The 12550-nt window shown below is 50.0% G+C and overlaps 1 protein-coding gene across 1 annotated transcript; it reads right to left on the bottom strand.

Moving 5' to 3' along the window:
* Window positions 1-8640: 8640 nt before the first annotated feature.
* Window positions 8641-12111, bottom strand: LOC127308432 (cleavage and polyadenylation specificity factor subunit 3-I). Its single transcript, XM_051339255.2, has 5 exons — window positions 11921-12111; window positions 11734-11831; window positions 11603-11648; window positions 11374-11523; window positions 8641-10443 (listed from the first exon to the last, which is right to left on the bottom strand). Exons 1-5 carry the CDS (start codon window positions 12068-12070, stop codon window positions 8806-8808), a joined length of 2082 nt encoding a protein of 693 aa, XP_051195215.1. The 5' UTR covers window positions 12071-12111; the 3' UTR covers window positions 8641-8805.
* Between the last annotated feature and the right edge of the window lie 439 nt (window positions 12112-12550).

The following is a 12550-nucleotide window of genomic DNA, read 5'->3' as shown; positions in this document are numbered from 1 at the left end:
TCTTCTTCAGAAGCGGCAGCGCTGGTCTTGGGTTCCTCTTGGGGAGCGTCCTTGGAGCTGGTCCAGGTAAATTGGGTTCCGGATTCCGCAGGTCGTGCCTCCGCGTCGCGCTCCTTTTGAAGTTCGGCTTCCAAGGGCTCGTCCGCAGGAAGAATGACCTTGTCGTAGAATTCATCATGCCGGATCCTGCGCGCGATACGGGTGTCGTAGCCGCTCACTGCATCCAGGAGCGCGTTAACATCCGCATCCGGAGGAACGCCCGTGGTTACCTGCTCCAGATCAAGCTCCGGGTTATGTGCTAAGCACATAGTTAAAGTCATTGCAGCTGCGCCTCGGGCTGATGATGCTTGTAGATCCGTCACCAGCTCCGGAAGAACGTCCATTTTTCCAACAAGTTTGCGAACGTTGCAAGTGCGACTCCTCTTGATGGATAAGTTGTAGCATATCTTGCGGGAGGCGGAGATGAGATCTTTGCAGTCATCGCCTGCAAGTTGAAGAAGGTCGTCTCGCGGGAACAAATTCCGACGCTTTTCCGGATACCCAAGCGGCTCTGCATAAGATAATCAGGATATAAGCATGTGATTTGAGCACAAAAAAAAAAGTCGGAGCAAACATCTAGACAAGGTTTCAGCATAGTACCCAAGATGTTCTCGTTGAGCAAGTCCCAGTGATGTTCCGCGGTCTCCATATATTTCCGGAGTCCATTGAGCTCTTTCTGCTGCCTCTTGATGGTCTCGCTGTCAGCATTTCTTTTCAATATAAATTCGCCCTTTTCCCTGATGTGCTCGGAGTTTTTCTCCGCCAGCTGTTTCTCGGCCTGCTCCCTCTTTAGTTCCGCCTCCTTTAGTTTCGTTTCCAATTCTTGGTACGAGGAGCGCAGGTTCTCAAGTTCCGACGAGGCTGTAGCAAGGGAAGAGGATGCGCCTATAATAACATAAGTCAAAAACAAGTTCAAAGCCGGAATATGAACTAATGACGAAAAAGACGGAAACCAACCTTGGGCGTCCGCCAGTTGTTTGTTCAGTTCCGCATTCGCATCTTTCAGAGTCCGGATATTTTCCGCCTGATTCAGAGTAACGCGGCGCTGAAGGGCAATGTTCTTGTGCAGCTCATAATGCAGCGCCTGCTGTTCCTGTAAAACATAGACAGGGCAGGAGTAAAAATTCGGCCTGTAATAGTGGTTTCCTTCAAAGCATTATTGCCGGAACCTTTCCGCCATAATGCTTGGGGGCTACTGATCCAATTTAAAAACTTTCCCGGAAGTAATCTTTCTCTAAGCATCTAAGCGCTAACTATTATTTGAGTTTCCGCCTACATGCTTGGGGGCTACTGGGGAGTACCTTTTGCTTGCAGATGAGTTTGTCGAAGAATTGGCCGACATTCTTCTTAAAGTCCTGGATTTCCGCTGTCGCGACGTCAGGCTTCCCCCAGGCGTTGTTCAGCATGGTGTTGAGCAAGTCTTGTTCAAGCTCCCATTTCTCCGCCTCGGTTAACTTGTTGAAAAACTTGGTAGCATATGCCTTGGGGGTGGAAGTGGTGTCAGCCGGATCTCCAAAGTTTTTCGGAAAAACGACGACGTCGCCAGCGCCGTGTCCGGCCTTCTCAGAAGAAGTGACTTCAGCCTCTCCTTGGCCTTGTTCTTCTGTGTCTTCTTGGGCAGGGCCTTTGGCCTTAGGATCTTCTCCGCCCACTTTCTCGCTGCTAACCGGAATTATTTCCGGTGGAGTATTTGCGGCAGGAGGGGGAGATTGATCAGCCTGAGGGGGAGACGGCCGAGGAGTAGGGTGGGAGGTGCTTGGCGGAGCTGGAGTAGTGGGACCAACTGCCGGAGACTTTTTCATGTATTTAGTAATAGGCTCTTGGCTGATGGTCCGCGTGGCAGTGGTACTCGGATTCCTGCAAACAAGTGAAAGGGATCAAATAAGAAATGATTTCGCCAAAATAGAGGTGCACCATATTCGGAAACTTACGGGGCGCCGGGTATGATGGGGCGTGAGCGTCTGCCAGCTGTTGAAAGCATCTTCAGGCGTGCACGTTCCGCTTTCCTCGAGTCTAGCGGAGGTGGCTTTACGGTCTTGGACTTCTTGGCGGAGGCCTCGCCGCTAGCTCCGGCTTCTGAGCCGGAAGCTTTGGCGCGGGGACGCTTCGAAGGTCGAGGGGCTGCCTTGCGGGGCGCCTGTTCCTCTTCCTCCTCTTCGTCTTCCGGAACCTCCTCCGCCGCGTCGCCGCTGACAGGGACACGAAGAATGGTGCGGAAGTTTTCCTCCGCTAAAGTGTTGAGCTGGGAGGAATATGAATAAAAGTCAGAGTTAACATCCAAAAACTTGTGAAGTTTGAAGCAACGAAAAGAACAGGGCTTACCGGAGGACACTAGTCGTTTGTGTAGATATCCTTGATCAGTTCCGGGACTTGTTGGCCCCTAGGAATCTTCACCAACGTCTTGAACCTTCTCTTGAGGGAGTCGGCCGGAAGATCGTGGCGAGTGACTCGGAGGAGATCGCCCGCCCCGGTATAAGCGCACATCAGGCGTGCGTTGTAGCGCAGGGGCTGGATTCTCCGGGAAAACCAGCTGAGGGTGAGCTGGGCTCCGGTCAGTCCGTCATGGACTAGCCAGGAGATTCTCCGCGCTGCCTTCTCCAAAATAGGGGTTTGGGCGAGCGAAGGAACAAAGCTCCAGCTTGCGAGCTCTTCCGGAGGCTCGTTGATGAACTTGGGCAAGCCATCGTGGATGTCCGGAACTGAGGCGTTCTTCTCATAGAACCATCCGGCGTTCCAGTACCGGACGGATTCGTGTGAGTCGTGGGGAGGATACATGCGGCTAGGTCGGAGCATGAACGTCATACTCCCACAGTTCACCATTGCTTTGTCTTTTGTTTCCTTCTTCACCCGGAAGAAGAACTGCCATAATTTGACATCTGGTCGGATCCCAAGGTGCCCTTCGCAAAGAGTTACGAAGTTGGGGAGGAGGAGGTACGAGTTTGGGCAGATGTTGTGGGGCTGGAGCCCGTATGTGTTGAGGATGGAGAGGAAAAACTCCGAGCAGGGGAGTGATAATCCGCGTTCCACCCAAGCCTTAGTCATGACGATTTCTCCGGCTTCGGGTTTGGGGACGATGGAATCGCGTGTGAAGCTCCAGTGAGTGGAGATCATACCCTCGTTCTGGAGCTCTCTAAGCTCCACATCAGTAGTTTCGCAGGGCCACCACTGACCCCGCTCTCCTTCACGGATCCGGGCCTTGGACGCCCTCTTGTTTTCCGCCTCCTGTACTTTGGCTGCCATCCTAGCTTGTCCCTCGAGTTCTTCTTGAAGCTCTTTGAGGGAGGGGATCCGGCCTGGAGCGGTGCTGGAAGATGCGGAAAAAGGTTGAGCTAACCTAATGTCGGAAACATATGGTGGCAGGTATGCTATGGGATCCGGACATATTGGTTCTAATGGATTGGGATCCGGGCTACTCGGAGAGCTACCAGTACAGTGCGATGAATCAAGTGGCATGCTTCCGGCTGCACCCATGCAAGTTATTTGAGTATCCGGATCTACACTAAGTTTGTCTTCTACGAGGCCGGCGCACGTACCGTTAATGGCGCGGTGGCTCGACGGAGCACCGGTGAAGTCGAGGTCGCCGGACTTGCAGGAAATCACCTCGCGTGACCACAAATCGGCGGCGGGGAGGATTTCCCGTTCAACCGAAGCGGTCTTGGCGCGAGGAGAGGCTTGGACTGGCGGCGCGCGGAGTTCACCGTGGCAAGGTTCGCCGGAGTCAAGATCTGTCGGGCGGCGCGGCGCGAGGAGGAAGATGAAGTGGTGAGGAGAGGTGAAAGAATGAAGAATTACCGAGCCACGGGGTATTTATAGGCCACACGCGGAGATTCGGGATTCGGATCCGACGGTGGAAACGGAACGGTCACACCGTTGGATGGACGACACGTGTTTTAGGTCAAGTGCGGTAAAACGACGTGGAGGTAACTTAACCATGCACTCCCGAAAATTCCGGCTAAAGATTTGCATCTGCGAAAATTTAGCGCGGGAAATAAGGAGGTTGTGCGCGGGAAAGGCGGAATCTCCGTTTCCATACCCAGTCTGAAGATGAAGGACTTTCGAAGTGAATGAACTCGGAATCAAGTAAAGGATTTGAAGCTCTTCAAGATTCTCTTCGGATCCGAGCTGAATGAAGTCGGAGGAATGATGAATCTCGGAGAACTTCGGGGGCTACTGTTGTGGGTATACTTTATGGGTATATCAACGGCATGGCCTAGATCCGGCAAGCCCGGGTGGCCCATAGTTGGTGGTGAGGCATGTGGCCCATCGGGCGGCCCAGTTGCTGTAGATCATGAAGGATGAAGTCCAGCCCAGGAACAGGAAGCCGGATCTCAACCGACCTACGAAGGAGGCCGGATCCGTGACAGCCCATGAAGTATCCGGATCCAGCACGTACCTGGAGGAAGGCGGATCCTTGACGTACACGGCAAGACATTGTACCGTAGTTAGGCAACTTGTATTCCGGCTAGGACTCTCCATATAAACCCTAGATCCGTGCGCCTTTATAAGCCGGATCCCGGGAGCCCTAGAGGCACAACCACAACTCATTGTAACAACGCGAAAGCGCCCAGATAATTCCAGACAAGCAGCAGTAGGCCCTGTCATCGTGCAGGTGTTCCAAAGCTGGGTAAATCGGGTACCACCGTCCCGAGAGCACTCCGCCCTATGGCCCCTACTTCTTCTCCCCCTCGTGAGGATCCCTCCTCCGAGGTACCGTCGATTAGGCAACAACAATAACCCATCTACACCGCCGCGACAAAGGCTAGGGAAAGGGAGGGGCAACCATCAAGCAACTGCATGTAGTACCCTCTTCTTGCTTCTATACTCGGGCTAGCGCCATCACTCTTGGACGTAACCTTACACGGAGGGTAGGCAGCAACCAAGTTAGCTAGAAAAACACAAATCTCGTCTGCAACAAAAGCTCCGAACTCAGGTGTAAACAACCAACTGCCTGCTAGACTCAGGCGACATTAGCACTCTTCTCAAGGCCAAGCGCCTCCAACACACGATCATGTCCATGCCCTTGCGCTCAGAGGTAGCCGACACATTAATTAGGCAGTGACGACTGGCAACGAGGAGAGAAACAACCGTAGAGGTGCTCTTCCTCAACCATGACTTCTGCACAGAAGAGTCAAGCGCGACCGAAGCCTGCGCTTTGGCGAGCCCCAAACCATCAGAAGGACATGCCTCAGTCGACTTCAAAGAATCAGAGCCAACAACGGCTTGAGAGCTGCCACCTCTTCACGAAGAGGGCGGGATGCCTCCTCAACACGGACGTCAACCAAATAAAGGAGCTCAATGCACATCAAGGCAACCTGGGACTGAAAGAGAGAGTTCAAAGTGGCGTTGATCTTGAACTGCTCCCAACTCCTATGAGAGGGTCTTGGCAGCACCGTTGCAACCGAGTGGCCCGCGACCTCAGCCCTACTTCAGGGTGATGAGGGACGAGCAGGCTGAGCATATGGGGAGAGGCTCCGCTATCAAGGAGAAGAAGTGACGGAAGAATGCTACACATCACCCATAGTTTATTTTTGATTCAAAACTTTGTAGTCCTTTCTTCTAAAAATAGGTGTCTCAATTTATTCTAGATATAGATGTATCTATAATTAAAGTAGATGCATCTGTATCTAGACAAAATTAAAAGACCTATTTTTGGACAGAGGTAGTAGTACTTATATGTTTTCTCGTCTGATATGGAGTTCCCACTTCTTGTCCGTTTGGGAAATTCTTGTTCTTGGTGTTTAAATCTTCAAAACGAGATCACTCTTGGATGCGTTCTGGAAAAAAAGTTTGAAATTCGAATTAGGAAACAATAATGAAAGCTTCCACGAAATTGATTACTAACTTTGACGTGTTTCATAGCAGCACGACACATGGTCAGCAATATACAGATTTTTTCAATGTTTCCTGTGGCACCATATACCGAAACAAAAATGTAGCAGAACAACCATGTTTCATTTTATAAATATCTTGATCAGACCCCCAACTTTCAACATGGCATTTGTTCTTTCTCGTACTACAAGAAACTATGTGATCTGGGTTCGGCAGTCATCTAGCTCGATCTGCACTGTACTGGTCATCGACCTTTTTTTCTTCCCTTAATACAAAGGTGCACAGCTCTGCATATTCAAGAAAATAAAACTACCAGCGTAGCACTTTCCACATACAACCTCACAAGCCCTATCAGCCTATCAGGCCATCACCCCCAAGGCCCCAACCAAAGAATCTTTTAAAAGATAATCAATAGCATGTATAAATTCTTGTTCATCGAATCAAAAGAGGCAAAAAGAGATATGCATAATTTTGTGTATGTATGGCTCCGATAGCGATTTGGGGGCCGGGAGCGAAAATGGGCTCACACCGGCGCGCCCCATACGGCGCCAGCGATTTTTCGAGCTCAATAGAAGCGTCGGCAACCCCGTGGCGGCTCCTTCGCCAAGGGCGTGAATTGGGCGCGCCGGCGCCTCGCGAGGCGGAAAATTTTGGGCATGGGAGCCGCCTGCCAGTGACGCCAGGGGGCTGCGTGGGATATTTTACCGCCACGATGCCGCGCGGGAAATTCTCCCGCCACCACACTGCGTGGGAGGTTTCCCGCCTCGCCGACGATCTATATTATCCCTCCTCCCCTGCCTCATTGGTGCAAAAACCCTAGAAAATAGCACAATGTTCGATTCGTGGGACGAGGCGGCCGTAGAAGTCGTGGAGGCGGACCCGCAGCTCCCAGAGTATGAGGCGTGGGCGCTAGCGGCGACCGTAGATATCTATGTCGCGAACGAGCGGCAGGGCCAGGAGGCGGAGCGGCGGCTGCGGGTGACCGAGGAGGCGCGGTGGCGGCGGGTGGCGCGGTAGCGGGAGGAGGCAGAGCGGCGGCAGCGGGAGGAGGCGGAGGAGGCGGAGCGGCTAGAGTTCCTGGAGGCGTGGCGGCGGGAGGAGCTGACCCAGCGCCATGGGAGGCGCGCCAGCAGAAGGGGTGGGAGGAGCTTGCGCTGCGGCGGTTGCAGCGGGAGGTGACGCAGATTCAAGAGGAAGTCTGCGAGCGGCGGCGTTTGGCGGAGATGTAGCTCCGCCTACAGAGGCATGAGTTGGATCACCGTCGGCGGCGGGAAGAACTGGAGCGGCAGCTGCGTCAGGAGGCGGTGGCCGTGGATAGAGCCGCCTACTTGACGTTCGTGGCGGAGAGAGCAGGGGATCATCGACGGAGGAGCAGCGGAGAGAACAGGGGAGAGACCACCGAAGAGAGCAGCAGGCGATCGTCCACCTCCATAGAGCCAAATAGCTAGTAGGTAGTAGGCTAGAGATGAAGCAAGTTTCATATGTCATCCGGGGTCGAGGAGTGAATAATGTTTTACTCGGATTTGCTCGAAAATATTATTCATTACTCGATCCTGAATGACATTAAAATAAAACAAGCATAATATGTAGTTTGTGTAAAAAAAAAAAAAAACTTCTATCGGAACCGCCTGTTTGGGGCTGTCGGTGTGGAAACAGCTTCCTAAACAGAGGATGCAGTACCGACGTCCCCCAAACGAAGGTGCCGGCACCTATTTGGAGCTGCCGGTGGAGATGCTCTAGCTGGGAAACTATGGATTGAAAGTTGATTCCAAGCTTAAACTAGAAATATATGAACTGCACTCGGGTGCATATGCACCCTTTATTTGAAATGCATATTAAATATATTTTGAAATGTCAAAAAAATACAAACAAAAATACCTCGTGTATACCTTGACATGTTACATGTTCACAAAGTTGTTTCATCAAAAACTGATATATTTTGTGCCTTGTATTAAAAAGACAAATTTTTGGTGTTAAAATAGTCTATTTCTCGAGGCATTATTTGTCTTTTTTACATAGGGTACAAAAATTATCGGTTTTACGTGAAAATTTACGTGTACTCATAGAACGTGTTGCTCTACATGCTAAATTTTTTTTCCTAATTTTTTTACTTTTTAAAATATGTTTTATACATACCGAGTGCATATGCACCCATGATCAGTTTTGGTTTTCTGTGAAACAAACGGGTTCTGATGCATACCTGTTCCACAAACAGTGACTTTGAATGGCGTTTTATTCCGTCGATGCTCCAATCATGCACAGGAATACAAGAAGTTACAGGAAATAAGATCTCAACATCTTTCCCTTGTACCATTCAGTCCAGCGATTTCTATTGGCATCTTACCAGACTGTTGTGAATAAACAAAGTTCAACTTCAGAAAAGCACTTCCAGAAAGCCAGGGGAAGGAAACCAAGTTGGCAAAAGTGTACTCCACCAGATCATTAGTAAGGCCAGGGAAAGGAAACGGAGTTGGCAAAAGTGTACTTCACCAGATCATTAGTAAGATTAATAAAAAGTTCAGTTAAGGAAAAAAAAACAATGAGAGCTAATTCATAAAAATGACTGTCAAAGAACTATGTTTGTCCATTTACACTTCAAAGATACTTCAAAGCTGAAAGGGAAAGTTGAGAAGGCGCAAGCCAAAAGGGAAAAATATACTAGGCTCAACTTTACTGCAAGTTCAGCTCAGATATGTTTTACTGGAAGTGAGATGATTGTTCAGAGAACTGCTAGAAATGACTACAATTTTACAACCCAAGTTTCAGAGGCAGTGAACAGGCCACCAGAGATCATCTAGAACAGCAGGTCAGCAGCAGTGTTACACATTTCATACAAAAATTAAAACAATTTCAGCCAAGTTTCAGCTGCTTAACAGTTTCAGCCAACTGGCACGCCCTGCTAAGTGTTCTGCCTAAGAAATAGCGAACATGCCCAGCTCAGGAGGCCGAGAGAGGGATGGGCCTCACCGCGCCCTGTATGCGACGAAACGCGGTCTTGATCCTCTCTTTCAAGGCAGCATTTTCGCACTCAACATCACCGCTCCTCCCGTCCAGGCGTGCGACGGCTCCATCCACGGATATGATGAGCATCCCTTCCTCCGCGACCTTGACTTCACCGAAGAGCGACACCATAAGAGCGTGCACGACCTTCCGCGCCACCTTCTCCGTCTCTTCCTCCGTCTTGACCGCCTCCTCGACAGGAACGACCTTGGGGCCCTCACGGCCAATGTTCAGGACCATGGCCACCACGGAGTCAGAGACCATGTCGCTGATGGGATCGGAGGACCACTGCAGCGTGACGTAGCTATCTGAGTCCAGGCGGATGGTCACTCGCTCGTGGACGATCAGTACTGGAACATCTGGTTCTTCGGTCGACGGTTCCACGCTCTCGTAGATCTGCTTCAGCCTGTACTTGATGACCTCGAATGAACCAGAGTAAGGGACGGCGATCCGCTGGGTGATGTTGGCGGTGGATAGCTGCGTGTACACGCGTAGGTCCTCGGGAGCCATGATCTGGTACGTGAAGCCCTTCTTCACGAGTAAGCCGCTGACTTTTTCTTCCACCTCTGGTACCTTTTCTGCCAGCCTGCCGATAGTCTTGGCCATCTTCTCAGAGCTGAAGTACATCTCCACGGATTGGCAGTTCTTGGGAGACACGATCTTTGTGTTTGTTCCGTCAAACTGGGTGATAAGTTTCTGTTTAAGCCTCCCCATCTCATTTGCTTCTCCGTGTACAAGGATAATATTGGGTGGGCGAAGCTCGTCCAGGAAGCCGCTCGTCTGCGGGAAGTCAGCGTGGGCTGAAAAGGAGATGTAGAAGATCTGCATATGAAGAGCAGCAGTGAGCCCGTTTGCTAGCGTAACTTCTCTCGGCTCATTGATAATGGTCTTCGCAAGGGAGCCTTCTACAGCATAACCGGGAATAACACATGTGTTCTTCTTATCAGTGCACCACTTGTCAAAGAGCTGCCTGGAGAGACCACTCTGGAGACCACCTGGACTTGCCATCACCACCGACGGACCCACATCATGGAAGTTGTCTATGCTGTTCAGCGGCTCGATATGCTTGAAATGAAATGGATTGGACTGTGCAAACTGGTTCCTGATCCTTTCATTCATGGAGTTTATGTATGTCTGGTAGACAGCCATACACTTTTTCGCAAGAGGGGAGGCGTAGTAGATTGGAATCTTATGGAGCTCCGGGTGGTTAGACCAATACTCATCCAAGATAAGCAACAGCTCCTGTGCTCTACCAAGAGCAAATGCCGGGATAAGAACACGACCCCCCTGAGAAACAGTGTTGTGGATGGCATCAGTGAAGCGCTTCTCTCTGACATGGCGGGGTTGGTGTTGCTGAACGCCATAAGTTGACTCGATAATGCAAATATCAGGGGAGAACTGGGGGATCTCAGCAGCTTTCAGGTGCCGGTCTTCTTCACGGGAGTAGTCACCAGTGTAAAGAATGCGAACACCAGCAATGTCCACCATGAACATAGCAGCACCAAGTACATGGCCAGCAGTATAGCACCAGAAGCGTATACCATTTACTTCCAGTGTCTGGTGGAAGTCTATGACCTGCATGACAATTAATATATGTTAAAACACAATATCCATTCTCCCTTGGGTAAGTTAAAACTTTCAATCCTCAAAGCAGAATCATGCATTAGCAGTAGAGGAAAACAGAATCCTGGTATTTGGAAAGCAATGCCCATAAATTGCAGGCTTTTTTTAATTTTAACCAACAGTCCAATGACATTTCAAATGCTTTGACTATTCAGAATCGTACCAACACACAAGCATCCCAAATACGGAGGCAGGAGCTAGCGATGGGGAAAACTGAAGCTAAGTTCACTTCAAAATATCAACCAGACATATGGTCAATGACTCCACTTTCTTAAAAGCACAGTTAGTATCCTTCTTTGTTCCGATCGTATCGCTTAATCGCTCTTTTGTTATCCTTCTTAAAAAAGTTCCAATTTTTTTATCGACCAGTCACTATCTACCATCCTCCTTTGGTAAATTAAGACTTTCGATCTTCACAAGCAGAACAATGCATTAGCTGGCTGTAAAGGAAAATAAGATCCTGGTACTTGGACAGCAATGCCCAGATATTGCAGCGTTCTTAATTTTAACCAACATCCCAATGACATTTTAAATGTTTTGACTAGTAAGAGTTGTAACACATAAGCATTTCTAAAGGCAGCAACAAGCAGGAGCTAGCGAGATGGGGGAAAATAAATCTAAGTTCCCTTTAAAATATCAACCAGACATATAGGCAATGACTCCAGTTTCTTAAAGAACTCGGTTAGTATCCTTCCTTGTTTGGATTGTATCATTCTTCTTCTTTTTCCCTTTTATGAATTTTTTTGTTCTGATTTGTTTCATCAACCGGGGGTTGTCTATCAACATCTTATTAGCAACAAATTCTTCATACATCAAAATGAAACCTCGACTGAAGTCAAGTCACTCACATCGGCCAAAAAGAAGCGAGAAGAGAGTACAAACCTCGATCTTGTCCATGGACCGGATAATATCCTGCTCATCGAAGAGCATGTCCTCCACCGAGACCTTGCTGACTTTGACGTAATCTGAGAGGAGCAGCCTGTAGATGGCCTTGGTGGCGTGGGTCATGAACACGCGGCCCTTGAACGTGGTCTGTGAAGCAGAACAGAGTAAAAATTTCAGACATGAGACTATCGGCCTCGCCAGACTTCAGCAGCGAAGCATTGCTTACCTTCTCCAGGAAGTAGGGCAGCGAGGCGGCGTGGTCCAAGTGGAAGCTGCAAGCAATTTGAATTCAAGCCCGGACGGAAGTTAAGCGGAGATGGTGGGTGCAAGCGGGGGAAGGAGGGGGGTAGGGTTTACTGGGTGACGAGGAGGACGTCGATGGCGGAGGGGTCGATCTCGTCGAAGTAGGGCAGCGCCGCCATGCCGGAGTAGGCCGGGTGGATGCCGCAGTCGAACTGGGCAGCAACCAGCAGAGAGCAAGGAGTCAGATTCCAGGAACGATTCTGGGCAGAGACGGGAGGTAGGGTTTGGAGGGGGTGCGTACGAGGACGGTGCGGCCCTTGAAGGTCATGTGGACGCAGGAGCGGCCGACCTCGCTGCCGGCGCCCAGCGGAGTGATGACCATCTGGTCGCCCTCCCGCCCGCCAGACGCCGGCCGCTTCCCCGCCGGCGGCGCCGTCGCGACGGATGCCATTTTTTTCCCCTTGGTGAGAGCTGAGACTGCTGGTAGTGGAGCTGGACCGGGGAGACGGAGGACACGATTGGTTAGGGTTTAGGAGGTCCGTTAAAGTGTTGCTAGCCCACCCGTCACGGCCCAATGTTCAGCAGATTAGAGCCCAGGCCAGCCAGCTGCAAGAGTTTTCTTTTCAGCCAACAATCAATTCTTCCTTTTTGTGAGGGGGACTCTTAGGACCTAGATTTTAAAGTTATTTTTTAATTTTCTCCTTTATTCTTCATCTCTAGTTCCTACATAGAATTTGTTGTTTTTTTTATGGGATTTGAGTGTGAAGGATATATTCCATCAAATAATTTTCGGTTGGACAACTTGATTACATTATCTTAGGAAGCTCAACCCTTTGCATACTTTGCATCCCCCATTCATTTTTGCTTCTTGTTATTTCTTGTAAGGTTCTTGAACTTGTTGCTAGCTTTTCAACAAAACCAAGTTAGCTTA

This window comes from Lolium perenne, chromosome 6 (genome assembly GCF_019359855.2).
Source record: "Lolium perenne isolate Kyuss_39 chromosome 6, Kyuss_2.0, whole genome shotgun sequence".
In the NCBI taxonomy this organism is placed as follows: domain Eukaryota; kingdom Viridiplantae; phylum Streptophyta; class Magnoliopsida; order Poales; family Poaceae; genus Lolium; species Lolium perenne.
The sequence above is the reverse complement of the archived record's forward strand: the minus strand, read 5'-3'. Positions and strand labels throughout refer to the sequence as shown.